The following is a 21,481-nucleotide window of genomic DNA, read 5'->3' as shown; positions in this document are numbered from 1 at the left end:
TTCTAATTACACTGCATATATTTTTATGGATCGATTTATCTTTACAATATATTAGTTCCTATGATCTATTTGTGATATCTATTGTAAACTATACGTGCAATTCTTTTCAGGAATTGATAGACTTTGATGAGTTTCCATAGGATAGCTCTATATTGATCAAGTGATGGATACTGATAGCATTGCTAGAATTCCTTGAGGTCTTGTAGATTTCGGAACAAAAGTTTTTTTAGGAGGGTAGACCTTTTTTCTTCTACTTCTAAAACCTTATTTGGGGTTGGTTTTTTTTTTTTGGTATTGGATCATGGTTTTGGCTAAAAATTCCTACTAAACCTAAAATAGAAAACAAAGATACAAGGTTCTTCAGGTGTAGACATCCCGATTTCAGCGACGGTATGCCGCAACGGCGCGGCGGACTAGCATAACTGCATTACCCACCTCCCAACGATCCCGTCTGTGCCGGCCGGAACTCCATTGGCGACCCACAACTAGGGGTGGGCACGGGACGGGATGAGATGGGATGAGGTTAATCCCACGTCCCGTGCCACTCATTAAGTTTGAGACGAGATTATGCCGAGATTTGTGTTTTTAAAAGTTCGTCCCACCCGGGATCAATCCCGTCGGGATTAGGATGAGATCGGGTCTATCTCACATTCTCGGACTTTAAATAATAAATACTTAATTTACTATTAATAAAATTTTAGTACCAATTATTGTAATAGAAGAAATTAACATATAGATTGTTCCAAATATTCTTCATCATCTGCTTCGATACCATGAATTTAATTATTATAAAATTAAATTAATCATTCAAATTATAGCGTTATAAATATTGTACATAAAAATTATAGTGTTATCATACAAGAGAAACATATATAATTATATATTAACATATAGCTTTTTATGCCCACCCCTAACAACGGCTGTCGGAATCTGCAAAATCAAGTTTCTGGGTAGATTCCGGCGATTTCGCGATTCCGGCCGCCGTGGGTCGCCGATGGAGCTCTGACCGGCACAAATGGGACCGCCGAGAGGTGGGGAGTGCAGCTGTTGTGGTCCGCTCCACCATTGCAGCCTGTCGTTGTCAGAATCGGCGAATCTGTACCTTACGTAAGGTACGAACGTTCGCACCTGAAAATTCTCCTATATATATAAACACAAATACATACATAAATTTGTAAATAAGTTTATACATATTTACAATTCTGGGCTGTTACATTATTACACGAAGAAGCTCGAGCAAATCAAACAATTTCAGAGCATTGAGTGGGGGCTGCTGCACCCACTTGCCCCCACCTGGGGCTGCCACTGCCTAAAGATGCAGAAATACTAGAACCTGTGTCTTCTAAAATCTTCGCTTTAGCCTTACGGACTCCAACCTTGGCTTCTATGACACAAGTATCATTCACAAGAAACCCATTTCTTTGGTCAGGAAGAAGAATTAGAGGTATTAAAGATTGGAACCCAAATTGACTTTCATGGACATTGAATATGTGTACAACTCCTGTAAATCAAGGTATCAAGAAGACAAAAACATCAATTATGAAGCATAGCTCTTCCTGAGGTAAAGAAAAAATAAAATAAAATAATCATCAAAGCTTGTTCGGTTGAAACGCTTTCATTTACATGACTACAATCTGCATAAGAATGACTTTACATGACTACAATCTACATAACAATAAGCTTATGTTCTCAAAGGTAGATAATAAGTTGCTAATTTACAACAACTTGGTATAGCAGGCATAAACAAAAGTAAACCATCAAATTGATACTGAAATATAGAAGGAATGTAGAATAAGACCTCAAACCCATATATGAACTCACACTATAATAGTTTAATCAACACAATGAAATAAAATAAATTGAGCTGTTATATTTCTTTTATATCATGAAAAAGATAAAGAAAGACTGGAAAAAGAAATATTAAGATTCTTAAGGATTTGAGGAACTGGTAATTCCTTGAGTGTTACCTAGAACCGAAACTTGGTTCTTTCCTCTTCTTGTTCAGAAGAACGGACGACCGTGTGAGGTTTTTAAGACACGCATCATCATTCCATGATCGGGGTGACTCAAACGGTCATGCCAGGGCCGATACAGGTCGGTGCCAATCAGATCTTGACTTACAATGCTATTGCATTCAAGGGCATATATTGAGGTGAAGTACAAACCACATCTCAGACCTGTAAGCTTCTCACGGATGTGCGTGGAACCGTAATCCTGAGTAGTGATGCAAAGGAACTCGTTACCATTCTCTTCATGAGTATTCACATGGGACTCGTAGGTGCATGTATCTTTGAAATCCCAAAGCATCATATTCGATCTAAAGTGGTATTTCTCAGGTGGTAGAGTATCAAGAGTCTTTAATATCAAGTCCGCATTAGATAGAGGGACTTCAAGCTTATAATGACGACACAAGAACCAAAGATTCAAGCATCGATTTCCAATTCCAACAAAACATGCAAACATATATGTATATCAAAATTGAATGGCTTTATCTAGGAAAGCGGAAACTTAAAAAAAAACTTATTTTAGGTTGAAAGTTTCGAAAATTGAGCTATGTTGATAGAGCGTATCACAAATAGCAGAGCTGGAGCATTGTTGCAGTAGTGACCATGGCGGTAGCAGCGGCGGTTAAAGACTAGAAAAACAGCGGTGGCGGGTTTGCCCAGAACTGAAAGCCCTAAAACTGAGAAGGTTTTAGTGTTTCTGAGGTGGTTAGGGGATATTAGAGATGCATCAGACACTTGAGACAACAGTAGGACGTTGTTACGGTGCAGCAGCGGTGGAGGATCGGCAAAGGCAGCAGCGCAGAGAAATTCTAATTGGATTTTTCCTATCTGGTTGTGCAATAAAAGCTAATAGGGCTATACTATTGTTGCTATGGTGATGGCGGCACGCGGAGAGAAGCTGAAATCGGCGGTAGCAGTCATGTGTTGGAGAGGAGAGATCCCATATTTAAGAAGTGATAAAGAAATCAAGCTTATAAGTGGGTGGATAATACTCAATTGTACCAAGACTTTTTCTGATTAAAACCCAACACCTGTGAGGTGATTAAGTTGAGACAATATCGGTACAGTTGACACCGAGTCTAACCCTAGTAGATATGCTAGAGAAATTATTCACGGCTGGGGAGGTTGGTTGTGCTAGACCGATGAACATGATACAGTGGGTTCTGAGACACCTTGAGAAGTTTCAGAAATTTCATCCTAATGTGTTTCAGAAGTAGAAGAGGCCTTTGATGAAATGGGAATGTCCTCCGACCGGTTGCCTAAAAATTAATGTAGATGGTGCTTACGATAGCTCATGTGGTAAAGGAGGTGTTGAAGTTGTAGTTAGAGATGACAATGGCTTAAGTATCGCTGCTTTAGTTAAACTTGTTAGGCATGCGCACTCGCAACTGAATATGGAAGCGGAGGCGTGCAGAGTGGGTTTACTCATTGGGATTCGTCAAGGATGGTCACCCTCTCCAGTCACGCCTCCAATCTGTTGTGGGCCCGAGTTGGGTGCCATTATCATACCATCAGAGAGTTTCTGATTGGATGGTCACCAAGTGTCATTGGTTACTGTACCTTGGTTTATTTCGTCCCAGTATGTGAGATGTTAATTTGTCACGTGCAGACCTAAAAATTAGGTTGCACGTGAGGGAGCGTGTTGGAGAGGAGAGATCACACATCTAAGAAGTGACAAAGAAAATAAAGCTTATGAGTTGGTTGATAATACCCAATTGTACCGAGGCCTTTTGTGATTAAAACCCAACACCTGTGAGGTAGTTAAGTTGGGACAATATCAGTACAGTTGGTCCATTAGCCACACTTATCATTGTTTAACAAGGTGGAGGTTCAATAATGCAAAGAGGCAGGACTGACTCTGGTTTGGGAGAAAATCCTGCAGCGGTGCGGCGGAGAAGCTAGGTGGCGAAATAAAACTTTTGGCTAGTCTTTTCTCCAAACTCATGGTTATAGACTCGTGCTTGATAATGTGTCCTGAAGAAACGTGCTTTACGATGGCTTTTGGAGAAATCTCAATTGATATTTATTAAATAGTATAGGTGCTCCTTTAAATATGATAAAATACAAGAACTCTTAGCCCCATTTTTCAGATGTAGGATCCTATTCATTTATAGAATATGACTAAAAGTATTTAATTCCTGCGTATACTAAGTACACCTATAAATAACCAATTTATCTTCACAACAGCGTTACAAATTTAGAACCAAATCTCATAGTTTATGGTTAGAAAACCATTATTTATAACAAAGCACACGCCCAAAAAATTAATAACCAAAGAAGACAATCATGATTTGTAATCCCAAGTAATCACTCTTTTGTAGTAAGCGTCACTGTAAAAAAATAAAAGGGGGATATTAATTGCAACTTGCAATTTATTATGTATACCTCTCACAAATAATCACTCTTTCACGCATTCATTTCATGTTTTACCCTCAATCATAATTTCATCGAATGATTAAAATCTTTCTCCCAATTTTCTTCTTACACCCAATTACTTTATCAATTCAACTCTCACCATTCAACAACAAGCAAAAGCTACACGTTCCATCTTGATTCTTGGCAATCTTTATCAATCCAAGAATGGCTTGCATAAAATAAATCTAAACTAGACAAATCCAACTCGAGAAACTCAAGTCTATGGAAGGAATTTGTGGAAAAATAATTAGATTGAGGTTCTTAATCAATGGAAAACTTACCAAAAGATACAAAGATTGAATTGTGATTTTTACACATCTCATCGTGAGGTTAGGGTTTGATTGCAGATATGACAATGAACAAAGGGAGAATAGGCTCTTCTCTGTTTCGAAATTGCAATCAATTTTTATTTTCTGTTATTTTATTGAAGGGTAAAATAGGCAGTAATTACTCACAAAATTAGAAAGAGGTATACATAGTAGATTAAGAAGTGCAACTAGAATCACCCAAAATAAAATCAAAGCATACTATACTGATAAAAGGATGCTACAGACACCATCACAGCCAACATATTAGCATCACCGTTCAATGACTAGGAAACTAAGATAAAAGTACAGGCATACTCACATAACAAAGAGAGAGAGATAGAGAGAGAGAGAGAGAGAGAGAGAGAGAGAGAGAGAGAGAGAGAGAGAGAATAAGTACCCTTTGTGAATGACTTGCAATGATTGATTTGATTAACCATGGTCAAGCTGAATTGAGTATTTCTGGACCAGCCATCAGGTAATTCCGAAGAATCTGGAACTTCCAAATACACTGACAAATGATTTGTGCTGTTACCCCTTGGATAAATAAGGATCCGCCTGACCAAACCAAACAAGGGGAAAACTAAAACATGGCACATAGTAGAAACCTTTGAGCACGTCAAATAATAGAAAATAATTGAAGATTACCATTTACAATCACCGATGATGAAAACCTCAGAATAATGCTTCAAGCTCAACTCCGAGAAGTTTTCAATTATCCATCTGAAAGTCACAGATGCTAGATCCTCCTCCTTCTTTTTCTGACTCTGACTCGTGATTCTCCTTCAAATCCAAAACCACAACGAAGTCAACAACATGTCATTATAACACCAAAATAAAATAAAAATATCACAAAAAATTATAACTATCATTGAATATAACTCCCTGAACCTGAACTGCATGGCTTTAGGAGTAATAAACCGCGACCGAGCAAAACCCCTCTGATCCTCAGCCAGCCTTCGAACACAATTTGGAGCTGGATCAGTAAAATAATGGCACCCCAGCGGCATATCAAGCCCGAGTCTAGCCAAAGAATCAGCCACACAGTTCTGCTCTCGGTACACATGATGCAAATCACAACTCCAGTCTTGATTAAGCAAAGCTTGGCACCTCTTAATTATGTCAAACTGAGGGTGACTATTGTCCACCTCAACCTCATTCACCATAAACTGTATAACGTGTATCGAGTCGGTCTCCACTTCAAGAGGGAACCATTTGGAATTCCAAGCATACTCTAACCCTGTAAGTAAAGCCGAAAGCTCGGCATCAAGGACATTGCCCTCTCCAAAATTGGCTGCAAACCCTCCCACCCATCGGCCGTGTTCGTTTCGAATCACACCGCCTCCTCCTATCCTCTTGTGGACTGCCCCATCCACGTTGAGCTTGTACCATCCCTTTCTGGGACGGCTCCACGACAAGTACACCGGCTGTTTGGTATTGTAATCCTCAGTTTCTTCCAGTTGTTTGTTTTCTACTCTGTTATTGTTAAACTAAATCAGACTATACTGTAACATAAATGAAAACAGGAAAGTAAAAACCTGACTCCATCAAAGTTGACTTTACAGCATCACATATCAGGTTTCAGATGACAAAGTAAAATCCTAACTTTTCCAAGTTCAAACAAAGAGTGAAAGAGAATCGAACTCAAAGAGACTTACTTTTCCATCGGACTCAAAGAAGTTGCAGGGTGAGTTGAAGAGAGGTAAACGGAGGGGCGATCGGTGTCCTCGTATTACAGTCAATGTGTACAGCTTTTCTATTGTGCGGGTCTCAAATGTCCAATTTGGGTGACTCAGCTATATTTAAATACTGATGTTTACGAAAAGATGTTTCGTCGCGGTTTGTGTTTGTCTAATCGAATCAAGGACAGAAAGACTGGTTTTGTTTACGAAGAGTCAATAAATCTAAATCGCTTGTGTTTTTGGGAAATATGCTCACCGTACACGCTTTGTTATCTAGAAAATTTTGGGTGTCAAGTAGAAGTCTCTTCCATTCACATACCTTGGTGTCCCAATTTTTCAGGGACGTCCCAAGAGGGTGTATTTTCAGGCAATTGCAGATAGAGTGAGATGCAAGTTGTCTTTTTGGAAATGTTCTCTGTTGTCGCAAGCGGGTAGGCTACAACTTATTCAGTCAGTGATTCAAGGCATTTTGGTTTATAGTTTTCAGATTTATGAGTGGCCGGCTGGTTTATTTCATGACCTTTAATTTTGGATCAAGAATTATTTTTGGACTCGAGACCCTTTCAAAATAAGCATGCCTCTTGTTGCTTGGTGTTACTGTTGTAAACCCAAAGAGAAATGAGGCTTGGGGTTACGTGATCTATTTGAGGCTAATCGTGCTCTTCTAATAAAGAGATGTTGGGAGATGCTATCTTCTTCCTCTCCAGCCTTTATTTTGCTTAGATCTCGTTTTTTGAAAGATGATTTCCAACCTATAAAGTCTTACAAGAGATCTTCAGTCTGGTTGGGTCTCAAAAAAGTTTGGCAAATGTTTTTAAATTCTTTGCATTGGAGTGTTGGTGATGGTAATAGGATATCTTTTTGGCAAGATAATTGGTTGGGTGAGCCTCTTGCTGCTAGTGTTGGAATAAGTGGTTTTATTCCACTTCATGCTAAGGTGAATGATGTTATTGGTGATTCTCATTGAGTTCTCCCAGCATATTTTATTTCTTCATTCCCTCAAGCAGCAGAAAAAATTGAGCGCATTGCTCTGCCTGATGCAGATACATCTGACTCTTTTTTATGACCGCACTCCTCCTCAAGAATTCTGACAGCAAAAGAAGCTTTTGTTTTCTTCTCAAATCATGGTGAGCATAAAGACTCGGGTAAAGTGATCTGGAGTAAAGCAATTTAACCTCGCAAAACTCTTATTGTTTGGAAGGCTCTTCATGGGCGTTTACTAACTGATGATGTTTTACAACGGCGAGGTTTTTCACTTCCATCTCGTTGCTTCTTTTGTGGAAGTTATGCGGAATCGAGTACACATCTTCTTTTACATTGTTCTGAAATTGTGGCTTTATGGAAATGAGTTTACCTTCTTCACTATTTTCTCATTCATTATCGCCTTGGGTACCCTTGATGAAGTGTTTAATGATGTTGGTGTTTTAGCATTCCCAAAACCTAAACGTTGACTTTGGTTTCTAGTCACCTGTAATCTAATTTGGTTTATTTAGATCACTAGGAATCTGGTGCATTTCGAATGTAAGATTTTTAATATGTTGGAAGCCAAACGTCATCTTTTGGAATTGTTTAAAGAGTCAGCTCTACATTCTTTTCATCCTTATAAGAAGCATCACGATATGTCTATTTTCTCTATTCTTGGTATCTCACAACTGTCTGCCAATGCTACCAGCTTCATCCCGTCATTTAATTAAGGGTTTCTTGACTGAGGGTTTGCTATTTGCTACGAGTTTTTTATATATATATAGTTTGGCATGAGTGGGTGTACACATGCCGAATTTAGCTTTTGTTTATCCTTTGTTAGAGTTCATCAGACATAGGAAATCATGTTATTTTATTCAACTCCTCTGTTAGTTTGATTTCAATAAATTAGAGTCAGTTTGCCTTTAAAAAAAATCTGTTCGGTTTGATGCACTATGCAGCTTTGCTTTTAGTTTTAGACTTAAACTAGATCACAATACGAAAACCTTCGAGGTTTTACCATTGTATATTTCTCCTACTGATAATTTCTCAACTGATCTATGAAGCATATACATAAACAACTGCATAAGCATGTTTTACAACATCTGATACATACACCGTTTGGCCAACTCCTCAGGTAGCCTATTTCACTGTATGTACCACAAATCTATTCTTGCTACCAAAAGATTCATCTTTCCAGGAGATACCTTGGCCTCCAGTCTCTACACTACCGCAAACTTCTTCACACCCAAAGCCCCCGGACTCCAACCAAAACCAACTCAAATCCAAAATTTGAGGCTCCTCCATGAAAGATTTTGGTGCATCTGTACCCTTGACATGATTTAAAAGCAATGAATGCCCATCATAGATATGAACTTCTAACTACTGAAGCGCAAAGATAAAGTTTAGCCCTGACACGTAGTAAACGTTCAGAATTGACTAGTAGAACAATCTAAATCAAACATAAATTTATACAGGCTCAAGCCTTAAAGTTGTCAATACTTACCAATTGAGAACCAAAATTCGAGATGACCAACCTTCTTTCCTGAAGGATATCAATAGTTACCCCATTGGTATTCTACTTGTGACCACCCTTTTCAGGAATAGCCGGAGTCCGCCCAATTTCAAGGATGTCTCATATGATTATATGCCAAGTCATGTCCATGGAGACATAGAATTCAATGGCCTTTTATGTCTGAAAATACGCATATACCCAATGACCAGTGTTAGCTGAAAAATGCTTCCTCCTTACCAGGGGTAGCCCGTGGAGACTAAAGTCAACATGAAATTTAAGATGCGACTGAAGCTATTCGTGACTAGATCACCATAACCTCGGCATGAAGCTGTACAATTTTAATGCCAATGTATATCTATTGGATTGACAATGTCCAACTGATCTGTTGAAGAATACAGGTTGCAATATTTAGCATTTAAATAAAGGCCAACTCCTCGAGTAGCGTAGTTCATTGTCCATATCATCACCATCCGAATTTAACCTTGGCACACAAGATTCACCTTCTGAGGCTCCAGCCAAATACAAAGATCTGATCATCCCATGAATATTTAGGTGGTTGCTCGCACACATCATCTATCATATATTTACTATTATGGTCTTCAAATAGAGCCAGAACAATGGATGCCCATTCATCAACATTCAATTCTCTTCTAATGATTTTGAATTCCAAAATGGTGCCATCGAACAACTATATTTAGCAGTGAATCAAAAGTTTTCTTCTTTTTCCTCTAAACCCCCAGCAATGTCTGCTGACAGCGTCGCATCCTCGTGTTTCTTGACTAATGTACGGTCAGTAGGCTCAATGTGAAGTTGTACAAACAGCGGTGCATCCCCCGAGGCAGTGACCTGTTGACCATTAGCTGTCTTTAATGATGTCAAAGAATCTGGAGCTTAAAAGAATCTACACTTGAAGGTCCTGCTTGTGTATATACTCATCCAAAGCTTGGTGTACCCTGGTAAACAGGCACCTTGCATATTGCCAAAGAGTCTGGAGGCTTTATAGATCCACATTTGAAGGTCCCAGTTCCTGATGTACATCCTCAACATAAGAAAGGCTAGTAAGTTCGGTGCAACTTTCTTCGAAACTTGGTGCATCCTGGCAGGAAGGTATCTGTTCGGATTTCAGTTCCTTGCATGTTGCCAAAAGGTCTGGGGCTTCTGAAGAATCCATCTCAGGCCCCTGCTCCACAGGTGCAGAACAAGCAGTTATTTTATCTTCTGAATTCTTACCTTTCACCTGATGAAGTTCGACCTTGGCTTCAAGAATACACACATCATTTACAAGATACTCATGACCATGGTCAGAAAGCCAACTAAGAGGAACTAAAGATTTGAAACCACAGTCACTGTCACAAGCATTGAAGATATGCACAGCATCTGCCACGCAAAATAAAATATCACAAAAAGTAAACTAAAAAAGCATAGCCAATTACTACACATTTACACAATAAATACATAAATAAATAAATAAATAAATAGATTAATAAATAAATAAGGTAAAATGCTTTAGGGGTGCAAAGGATGAACTCAATTAAGGTTTTCATAGATCAAACTATAATAAACTACAGAGATTGTTGTAAGGTACTTGGCCTTAAAGTCTTAAACCATGCTTAAATGAACGAAATTGTGAACCAAAAGTTACAAAAGAGCATGATGGATGCAGATGATTGAGCATGGTGGGTTTAGGACATTGTTGATCTATTAAACATATCAACATATTCCAAAAGGTAATTTCAAAATAGCAAACCGAGGTTTAATATGCATGAGGCTTTCAAGGCTAACTAACTAGTGATTATTTATATATGTATATGTTTTACAATATTAATGGCCATTAATTGATGTAATTTCTTTTCATGTTCAATGCTCCAAGTGAAGCAACCAGGCATGCATATTTTGCTTTCCAACAAGCTTCAAGTTGCTTATATAAAAAAGAAAGGTTGTTTCCGTTGTATAAGAATCTTAATAGAAGACTAGAAATCATGTTGTTTATGTAATACCAGATGGTTACTCAACCCAATCTATGAATGTACGCCATGTTTCATTATTAGTAAGAAATTAGAAGGAAGAATAGAAAACAATGTTTGCTCTATCTGTTCCCTGCTTGGTTACATTGAGGAACTGAAGGAAATAGGGAAACAAAAAAAGGAATAAAGAAGATAATGTGAAGCACATACCCTTTGAGTTTATTCTATAACGGGACAAAGGATTTAATTAAACAAACAACATGGACAATAAGATAAGATAAAGAGTGAGCTTTATAATTCTTTGTAAAAGATACATCCCCCATATTTGAAAGTCAATCTATTATTCTAGTTCCCCTCTAATTGTTTGTACACTTATCTTCTTGGTAACAGAAATAAATTGTTCCAGACTAAAGACAAAAATTACTTCCTTTCTTCACCTAGCCGTTTATTTCATAGAAGTTCTAAAAATCAATAATACAATGAAAACTCACACACCACAATGAACATATTGTCATTTGATAACAAGGTATTAGTTGTGAGTATATAAAAATGTCTAGAAGACAGTCAGGAAAATCATACAGATCTCATTTTTATGTAGCAAGTGTCAGACTGAAAACGGCCAATAACAGTATACAAGAAACACCAGTTCCATTTAATAAATTAGAGATTTTTTAACATAATGGCCACTGAACCCATAAATGTGTTATGGATAAAAAAAGTACCTTTTGTTATTGATTTGCTGGGGTGAAGTTGATTAACCACAGTTAAGCTGAAATGTGCACATCTAGCCCACCCCTGAGGTAATTTTGAAGCATTTATGACATCCAAATATGGTGACAAGTAATCAACATCAATCCCCTTAAGATACAGAAGGATTCGCCTGCCCAAATCAGTCCAGTCAATAACAATATCATATATCTCAGAAAGTATACAGCTTTAAAGCATGTTATTAGTAGTAGATACTTCAAATTACCATTTAAAATTGCCGATGACAAAAGTATCAGAGTAATGCTTGGAGGCGGCATCCAACTTAGAGAAATTGTCAATTTCCCATGTGAATGTCACAGGCGCAAGATCATCCCCTTCCTTATGTTTCACCTTCTTCATGCACTGAACATAATGACTTTTCAACCTATACGACCTTGGAATCACTATATTACCAGCTTCCTGAAACATCAATTTACGATGGGAAATCAACCTGGTCCGAGCAACCATAGACTGATCCTCAATCAATATCGGTTCACAATCAGTCAGGGGTGCATCATAATAAGTCGTAACCCCTTCCTCAAAAGTATGCCCCAAAGCAGCTAAACAATCAGCTAAACAGTTCTGCTGTCTATATACACTACTTAATTTCCATCTCGAGTTTTGGTTCAGCAGAGCATTGCAGCTTTTAATCAACTGAATCAAATGATGATCCTGGTACAATATGCCTACATTCCATAAAAGATTTACTGCCAGCTGTGAGTCAGTTTCCACCTCAAGGCATGCCAACTTAGACTTTGAAGCGAGTTCCAAGCCTGTGTGCAGGGCCTTGAGCTCTGCCTCAATAGCTTTCCCTGTTCCAAAATTAGCTGAAAATCCTGAAACCCATTCTCCGTTTTCGTTGCTAATCACACCTCCTCCTCCAATGCACTGACCTTTGTGCCGCCGACTCCCATCGACATTGAGCTTGTGCCACCCCTTGGGTGGGAAGCTCCAGGTCAATACCAACTCTTCCTGGTCTACCCTACATTTTTCTACCTTTCCTGTTGAATAGTACAAAGCCCATAACTTTAAACTGATTATTGTGCTTGTAACTAATACTAAAACCCTAAACCCTAATTCATAAACCCACCAAAAACTATCTTCACATTCAAATCAGAGACAGAATCAATAATTTTGAGAGGGTGAGAGCTTACTTTTTTCCCATTGCTGATGACAAGAGCTATCCTATCCGATCTATAACCATGAGATTCCTGCTCTTGAGCAGAGCAGCCAGCCACCCAGACAAGTTCAGTTCAATTTGAGCTCTTCTTTCCTTTGGGGAGTTCTCTTTTGTCTCTCTCTCTCTCTCTCTCTCTCTCTCTCTCTCTTCGCTTTTTCCTGATCACAATCTATAGAGGTCCGGTCTTTTAGTTTTTATTTTATTTTATTTCTCTATTTTTATCGGTGTGTTTCAGCGTGTACATCTTGGGGTTTCTTTCTTTTTATTTTTTGAAAGCGGACTTGGGAGTTGGGACTACTACGCCCTTAGCTGGGGATTATTATAAAAATGAAAGCATATCAAGGGGGATTAGGCCAAAACCACTCCCATAAAGAAGAAACAATAAGAAGGGACAAAGCAAAAACAACGAAAAATCAAGAGAAACAGAAACTAGAATGCTCACAAAGATCATCATCATAATAAGACGAGAGGAACTGAGGAATAACATCCCACCACATCGAACCATCATTAGACACCCCAAAATTAGCCAACATTAACAAGTTAGCATCAGGTTCGTATTCCGATTCATATTCCTGAAGTCTTGAACGGTTAGCAGTCACCATTCACTAAAAACGGATATTACGAAACAACTAATATTACCATGTTCACATTTACGAAATATGAGGTGAGCTTTTTAATGAAAACAAATTTATCGACCACTCAAATTTTACCCACTCATACCTATTCTCATAAATTTACAACACGTATTTTCTTATTTAACTATGATTAAGTGATAATAATTTATAACAATACAATTATCTTCTTTTTATGTTCAAGTAAAAATTACAATAAATTATAATTTGGTGCTATAAATTTATATTGATAACTATGGTTAAAACATGATTAAATAAGAAGAATAAGAAGACACATGACCTATATTTAGGAGAGTAGGTATGAGTGGGCAAAGTTTGGGTGGTCGGCAAATATATTTCTACTTGTTAATTCTTATGATCTTATGATCCATAAAATTATTGGTTTTTCAACTACATCTCGTTCGTGTGTGTCTAAATTAATGACTAGATTTTCGATGGCATTTTCTCATTATTCCCACAATTTTCATTTATATGTGGGTTTCTTAGAGGATGATTATGGTTGACAACTATGATTTGAGGGTTGGTAATATAGAATTAACATGGATATTGAAGCCATAAGGCAGCCGATGAGGTTGACGAAAAGGTCTACAGTTTCTCCCACCGAAATTATACTTGATCTTTAAGTCCGAGTAACCCATGGGTCGACAGCGTAACATGCATCGATTATCTTGGCATGAGTATTTTAACCAATGAAATCTACGACTGGTAAAAAATTTCAGTCACCCTTTCAAAAAAAAAAAAAAATATATATATATATATATACATCATCCTATTACATTCATAGCATAGTTCAACTTTCTACATAGAAACAAACAAATTTTTATGATTCATTTCCATTTGTGAATCAAACGATACTTATTCGCTATCCGACTTCCACTTGGCACCACAACTCCGCAATCAAACTCTCGGGTGGGTGAATTATAACTTCCTAGGCATCATCAAAGACCCTACCTCAACCTCAAACTTGCATGCTGATGACAATATGACCACCTTGTAATCCATGGTACAAGCAGAAATGTCATATATTCCATGGGAAAATCATTTCTGATGTAAATTGGAATTCGGAACGAACTCCTCTTGTGGCCAGGCGGTTTTAAACAATCATAAGCAATAAGAAAATCATGTTATTTATGAAACGTTAAACTGGCGTTCTTCCGCTTCCTCGATCTATTCTTGCCACTTCCCACCATTCTCACCGTGTTACGCGCATGTTTGGGACGAAGCTGTTACCAGAATGCAGTGTTTTCTGTTGCATCTCGACTTCAAGACTGGACTTGATGCATAACTCGAGCTACGGTGGCTTGGCATATATTGCATAACCATATTGATACACTTCTACCTTTCTTTAGCCATTGCCGGTTTAGAATGAACAAATTAGGAACACTAGGTAGGTTCAGCTACTTGACTTTTGTTCTTATTTTGAACACTCTTAATACTCACGACAACCTGGTGCACGTAGGTTCAGCTGTGAATTAGGTAAGTGATACCATGAAAATAAAAACCTCCACTTTCCTTAACCAACTCTTCCAACATTTACTCACATACAACACATCACCGAAAGCACTAGTATACTTTGAAGAATTATGTTCCACATCAGAGTTCATCAACCTTGTCTTCCAAAATAATATAGAAACTATAAACCTGCACTGCTTGAGCTAGACCCCATGGAAAAGATGGCCTTTAAGTCAGTTTATTGGTTTCTCCTAATCCACTTCCTCCTGCAAATTTGTAGGGTGCATGCAAAAGTTCCAGCTATCATTGTGTTTGGAGACTCTTCTGTTGATGCAGGAAACAATAACCAGATATCGACAGTCCTAAAGAGCGACTTTCCACCATATGGCCGTGATTTCTACGGAGGACAGCCTACAGGGCGATTTTCCAATGGCAGGATTCCACCAGACTTCATTTCTGAAGCTTTTGGGATCAAGCCATCGATACCTGCATTCTTGGATCCATCTTATAACATTAAGGACTTTGCTACTGGAGTTTGCTTTGCCTCTGCAGGAACTGGTTACGATAACGTCACTTCTGATGTCCTAGTAAGTCACACAATCACTCAATCTAGTATGCAGGAATGCTAAACAGATAACACCTCCTTCCTCCTCAAGTATGAGGTGGAAGAGTAAGGTAGCGGATTCATTACCCCCTGATGCATCAGTAAATGGACAAATTGTATAGGAAAATGAAACATACCTGTTTAGACGAGCTATTATTTCGAAATTTAATTAAATCTTGAATTCTGATTTTTTAATCAATTTGGTTGATGCTTTTGTATAATTCAGATCAAAATACCAACTAGATACAATAAGCTAAAATCAAGAGTATGCATATATGTCTTATTTACAGCTATCTTGCTGGACTTGCAGTCTGTGATACCTCTCTGGAAGGAGTTAGAGTACTTCAAACAATACCAGCAGGACCTCAGAACCTATCTAGGAGATGATGAAGCAAATGAGATTCTGGGAGAAGCACTGTACTTAACAAGTATAGGAACTAATGATTTCCTAGAAAACTACTACGTATTTTCAGAAAGATCATCGGAGTATTCCATAGAGGAGTACCAGAATTTTCTAGTAAGTATTGCTGAAAATTTCATCACAGAGCTCTACCTGCTTGGAGCTCGAAAGATATCTCTAGGTGGCCTTCCTCCAATGGGTTGTCTGCCATTGGAGAGAACTAAACATCTTCTTTCAGGGAGTGATTGTATCGAGTCCTACAATGATGTGGCCAGGAGTTTCAATAACAAGTTGCAGGAATTAGTTGGCAGATTCAACGAGCAACTAGTTGGAATCCAGCTTGTGCTTTCAAACCCATACTATATCCTCTCAAATATCATACAAAGCCCTGAATCCTTTGGTGAGTGTTTTTCCATGTTTTTACTAACTGTAATCATGGCTTCTATACTAACCCCAAAAAAAAGTGATAAATTTACTGTTACAGGATTTGAAACAGCAGCAACAGCCTGTTGCGGTACAGGACTGTTTGAGATGAGTTACATGTGTTCAAAATTAAACCCATTTACCTGTTCAGATGCAAATCGATATGTATTTTGGGATGCCTTCCACCCCTCAGAGAGAACAAATGCTATTGTTGCAAATCACGTATTTAAGACATGTCTAGCTCAATTTCTATGAGACATCCAAGTATATAATGTAGTCCCTTGTAATTGTCAACATTTAACCTATACATACTGTCATTTTTCCCAATCTGAATTTGTCAACATTTTGACGAGTGACAGTATGCAACATAAACATAGAAGGAGAAGAGCAAAATCAGGCATGGAAAGATTCATTTAGCAGATGAACTGGCAGTTATGGAAAAAAAAAATATTACTTTCTGAAATTACCAGCATGATCTCACACAATACTATTAAAGAGCCACCGAATGTAATGGATTTTTACACGAAAAAAAAATTATAACTGGTAATCGAGAATTCAAGTTCTCATTAACTAGCTTCTTACAATCTTAGGTACCTAGTAAGTAAAAATGCTTCTCATGCCAAAAAAAAAAGGACAAAAAAAAACAACAGAGAGAGAGAGAGAGAGAGAGAGGATTAAACAGAGGGGAAAAGAAGAACCTCAATTAGGATTGCTACAATTATTTAGCCTCTTTGGGGAAATGGAGCTTGATCAATGAAGGAAGCTCAGCCAACTCAACTTGAGGCTTGCCCAACAAAATACTCTTCAACTTCTCATCATAATTGACCACGTTCTTGTTGTTTGGATCCTGTGCAAAGCACACCAAGACTTCTTATCAGTAAAGAAAAAAGAATAAGATCTACACTGCACGAGTACAAAAATTGAGTTGTAAAGTTAAATCCAACAAAGAATCTGAAAGAAAATCCAAAAGAAAATACAATGTCCAATACACGCATACCAAATATCTGTTTGATAATTGATACGACTAATCTAGTTGCATTCCAAATTTTCAATCAAAAAGCACACAGATTACTTGGCGAAAAATGTAAAGGAGAACCTGGAGATTGTTGTCCTTGATGTACGACCAGACATGCACGAAACATCCAAGCCGAGAAATCCGAGACTGACCCACAAACTCTCTCAGAGTAGAAGGAAGATTCACCAGGTCAATCAAGTTGACCAGTTTCTTTGGGTTATCCGTAACCGCCTTTTTAATCCCCTGCGGCAACATTGTTCTCACTCTAGTACTTCCTGAAATTCAAACACCAGTGGCCCTGCACAGTAGAGAAACAAGGTAAAGCAGCTGAAGCTTCATCAACACTCATGTTCCAACCACTTCAGGTATTCTTCAAAAAAGCTATGCGCATATAAATTATGAACATGAGGTACATTTCCCATCAAGATTTCAAAAGAAGCAAAGTAGAAGTGTTTGAATTGATACTTTTATTTTAAAATCACAAACAGAGCTTCAGGGGATTTTAGTCGAACACCTAGTGTGCAGTAACAACCACTCCACAAAACCAAACATTTAAACAGAAAATTACACCGACAATCTCTACATTTATATAGAAAAAGAAAAGACGAAGATCTTAGAGTTGAGAGTAACAGTCAGGTTGAATCTAAGATAAATTGCGCGGTAAAGTTTACCCAAGAGCGTGGTCTTTGTGCTGTGTTTAACTTCCGCCCTTTCTTATTGAAGCCAAAACGTGAACACATCCACAATTACTATTCAATATACTTTTTAATGCCGGATGAAATAAGAGTATCTTTATTGAATGATATAAGTGCTTATGTATAAGCATTATAAAATCACAATCCTATAGGATTCGTAGTCCTAATATATTACAGAGATGCTAATATATCTCTAACATGAAACTTAACAACGCTAAGACACACAATGATAGAATAATAATTCTGCCGGAACACTCCCCCTTGTGTCGCATGCCTAAGTTGCATGGCGCACAACGTTGACTCGGTAAAAATCTTGTCATGTAAAACAAAAACCTCTTGGGTAAAACAAAAAGCTTGATCGAAGGAAAAAAAAGCACAACACACAAACTACTTAAAGATTTTAACATGTGATGTAGACTCCTCCTGAAGTCTACCAAACTCTAAAGTTCCGATCCCCAAACTCGGTTTGACCCGATATATCGTTATTTGACTTGATTTTTCGGGTTGACCGATATAATAGACCGATAAGCAACTTATCGTATCGTTTTCTTAATATCAGGAATATATCGGAAATATATCGGGATATTTAGAACATTGGTAATAGCTAGACCTCTGAATGTCTCTTAAAACCCAGAACACATAACCTATTTGTAGTGTTTAGAATTTGGGGATGAACTTGATGTTCAAGCAAGAATTAAAGGTAGTAAAATCGAATCTTGCAATTGAAATCTTACCCATTTAGGCATAGACCTGCCACTTTCAGATTTCTAGGGTTTCAGCTCCTTCTTCCCAGCTTGAATGACTCATCAATTGAAAGCTTGTTCTCCACCCTCTGATACCTCAAGCTTAACTATGGCGGTTTCTAGAATTCTTTGGTTTCTCTAGAATGTCTAAAATGGATGTTGATTTATCTAGTTTCATACTGAAAAATATCTAAAGGAGAAGAAGGCGGTGGAGACGAAGGCATAGCTTCTGGGTTTGCGTCGTTCTGATCGCATGAGTTTTTTTTTTCTTAAACTTATTTCAAGTTTGGGCTTGGGTTTTCTAATATGGTATTGGATCATGGTCATTGGGTCTTAATTCTCCTACTTAGTCAATAACAGAATTATAACAAAAGGAATAAAAATATAACAAACTAAGAATTATTTAATTTCAACATACTACCAAGTACATGCACCCTTGAATATATATATATATATATATATATATATATATATTTATAAATATATAAAATTCCGGGCTGTTACATGATTATTTCTCAACAGTAGTAGTTATGATATCTCAGGAGCTATTGATTGTATTTGTGATGTTCAAAGTTAACTTATTGGTAGATTGATTATGTCATCTATTTATTTTAATTTATTTGAGTTTATTAGTAGGTTGGAGACTTGAGTACACAAGGCAGGTTTCAAACCTCAGAGCCAACAAGAAATGGATCGTTACAAAATACCCAATCAACAATGGGGAATATGATGTGTTTTTCTTAATAAACTTCCTACATCCTCAACCATTCATTGATATTTGATGGAATGTGGCAGAGATGGCTTCACATATCTCGCAAGACAGAGAAGCCTAGAGATCAAGGGCTCTCACACTTGAAGGTAACAGCTTTTTACCTTGTTTTGGCTGATTGTGTAGCAAAAGCTTGTGACTACAGTAATCATTTTACTGTGATTTAGTAATTCCTTCACTTCGGGTCAGTAGAAGCAACCCATATGTTTCTCTCTAGGGCATATATATTATCAGAAGCGATGAGATTTTAATTCGTGACTGAATTAATCATAGGGACTCTCATGAGCAACAATTTTTTTCATAGCGTGGGAAATACGTTGACCAGCTTGGCCATGGATGAGCGATTGAACTTGCAACATTTTTCTTTTGGCACTACTAAAAGAATTCACTAGTGTGTATGAGAGTATGCTTTTCCGATCAGTATAATAGTAAACATGGAAGTAAAAGAATCTTGTTTCGAGTTTCTAATTTGAGAAAAACTTTATTTATTTATGTTCTTCTTTTTGTTTGTTGTTTGCCTTTTGAATATGGGTGAATATATGCTTGTATTATTTGCATGGCCGGTATTGTGTCCTCTCATATTCCTTACCAGCATATTTAGTGTTGCTTTCTCTTATTTCTATTTTCTAACATGCTCTTTGTATGCTTTTGTCTCTATGTTTGCAACCTTTTGATTGTGTAACTGCTGAATCATCGGACTGAAATTCTGATGTGATGGCTTGAGGTTATGAGATATGTTTAGCGAAAATTCTTCCCTACACCATGTGAACCTCCACCTTTTGGCTCACAGGATGATGTGGCAGCCCTACAACCACAAATTGGAGTCAAGCCACCTTATTTGACTAACAGAGGTTTCGGACGTCTCCGTTTCGACAAGGGGTTTGTATTGGCTGTAGTAGGCATTAGTGGATTTCACCATAATCTTTATTAACGATAATTCTCTTAATCCTTCTATTCAAGTAACTCAATACCCATATGGAGACAAATTCGTAAAAAATAAAGGTAAATTGTTGCAATTGGTCTGTTAATGGAGGAGCTCAAGGCACAATTTGAAGATTATCTTCATTTGAGCTTGGGAACAAAGGGGAGGAGCCTGACCTTTCTTGGGTTCAATCGAATCACTATCTCTTCTTTCTTTCAATCCAAAATGTCACATTCTTGAGCACATGACCTTTTGGGGTCTCCTTCCCATCGATATTGGTGTTGAACTTTTGATGGAAGCTGAACTTTGACGAGGAACTTCAAGGAAACGACGAGAGTTGAAAATCAGTGATGTCGAGGTCGAAGAGCACGGGTACTAGAGATCGAGATCGTCCAAATTTATGTAAATCATTCGACTTAGAGTGGAAGTGAAACAAAACTCAATCATATCGACCGCCTCCTACCTAAGAGCTTATATCTTCCACCTCCATTAAAAGAATCTAGTCATGATTCCGGAACCCAGGACCGTTTTGCCAGAGTATATTAATTTGGGTTATTATGTTATTTCTTCTACTTTCTCAGATCAGGCTGCTATTGAGAAAGATACCTGATTAATGGGTGTGTTTAATTACCTGTTATTGGAAGAAAGTCTAGATACATGGGCTTTCCATTCGCAGATTTGCAGGTCTTTAGCTTCATGGAGATGAAGGGAAGAGCCATTTTGCCATTTTGATGTGGGCTCTGATAATTTTGACTTCTTCACTTACTACTACAAGTTTAAATAGCTGGTTAAAGTAATTTGATATGGATCATTTTTTGTTTAAGTAACTTAAGTCTGTTAGGGGTTATTATACACGCGCCGTTAACCACATATATGTGAACCTCCACCCAGTGGAGGGTCTACCTCCGAATAAATTACCTTTTCTTTTCACGATGTTTTTTATTTATATTTTAATATTAAATAACATTACAGTTGAAATGTAGCATTGGTTGAAAAATGATTGAACGAGAGTAATATAATCAACGGATAGAGAGAGATACCATCACATTGA

The 21,481-nt window shown here is 37.6% G+C and overlaps 3 protein-coding genes across 4 annotated transcripts; 1 reads left to right on the top strand and 2 right to left on the bottom strand.

Moving 5' to 3' along the window:
- Positions 1 to 8,385: 8,385 nt before the first annotated feature.
- LOC126788384 (ubiquitin C-terminal hydrolase 12-like) lies at positions 8,386 to 12,816 on the bottom strand. Its single transcript, XM_050514371.1, has 4 exons — positions 12,750 to 12,816; positions 11,822 to 12,621; positions 11,571 to 11,728; positions 8,386 to 10,261 (listed from the first exon to the last, which is right to left on the bottom strand). Exons 2-4 carry the CDS (start codon positions 12,061 to 12,063, stop codon positions 9,882 to 9,884), a joined length of 780 nt encoding a protein of 259 aa, XP_050370328.1. The 5' UTR covers positions 12,064 to 12,621; positions 12,750 to 12,816; the 3' UTR covers positions 8,386 to 9,881.
- A 2,195-nt stretch (positions 12,817 to 15,011) lies between these two features.
- On the top strand, positions 15,012 to 16,613 carry LOC126788275 (GDSL esterase/lipase At4g26790). Its single transcript, XM_050514248.1, has 3 exons — positions 15,012 to 15,446; positions 15,774 to 16,263; positions 16,348 to 16,613. Exons 1-3 carry the CDS (start codon positions 15,072 to 15,074, stop codon positions 16,539 to 16,541), a joined length of 1,059 nt encoding a protein of 352 aa, XP_050370205.1. The 5' UTR covers positions 15,012 to 15,071; the 3' UTR covers positions 16,542 to 16,613.
- A 326-nt stretch (positions 16,614 to 16,939) lies between these two features.
- Positions 16,940 to 18,881, bottom strand: LOC126788736 (upstream activation factor subunit UAF30). 2 transcript variants are annotated; one of them, XM_050514751.1, is made up of 3 exons: positions 18,731 to 18,881; positions 17,383 to 17,599; positions 16,940 to 17,133 (listed from the first exon to the last, which is right to left on the bottom strand). In XM_050514751.1, the coding sequence occupies exons 2-3, from the start codon at positions 17,554 to 17,556 to the stop codon at positions 17,005 to 17,007; spliced, it is 303 nt and encodes a 100-aa protein (XP_050370708.1). In that variant the 5' UTR covers positions 17,557 to 17,599; positions 18,731 to 18,881; the 3' UTR covers positions 16,940 to 17,004. The 2 variants fall into 2 exon arrangements, with proteins under 2 accessions (XP_050370708.1, XP_050370709.1); XM_050514752.1 differs by lacking the exon at positions 18,731 to 18,881 and adding an exon at positions 17,973 to 18,045.
- Between the last annotated feature and the right edge of the window lie 2,600 nt (positions 18,882 to 21,481).

This window comes from Argentina anserina, chromosome 3 (assembly GCF_933775445.1).
Source record: "Argentina anserina chromosome 3, drPotAnse1.1, whole genome shotgun sequence".
In the NCBI taxonomy this organism is placed as follows: domain Eukaryota; kingdom Viridiplantae; phylum Streptophyta; class Magnoliopsida; order Rosales; family Rosaceae; genus Argentina; species Argentina anserina.
Note: the sequence above shows the minus strand (reverse complement) of the source record. Positions and strands in the feature narration are given on the sequence as shown.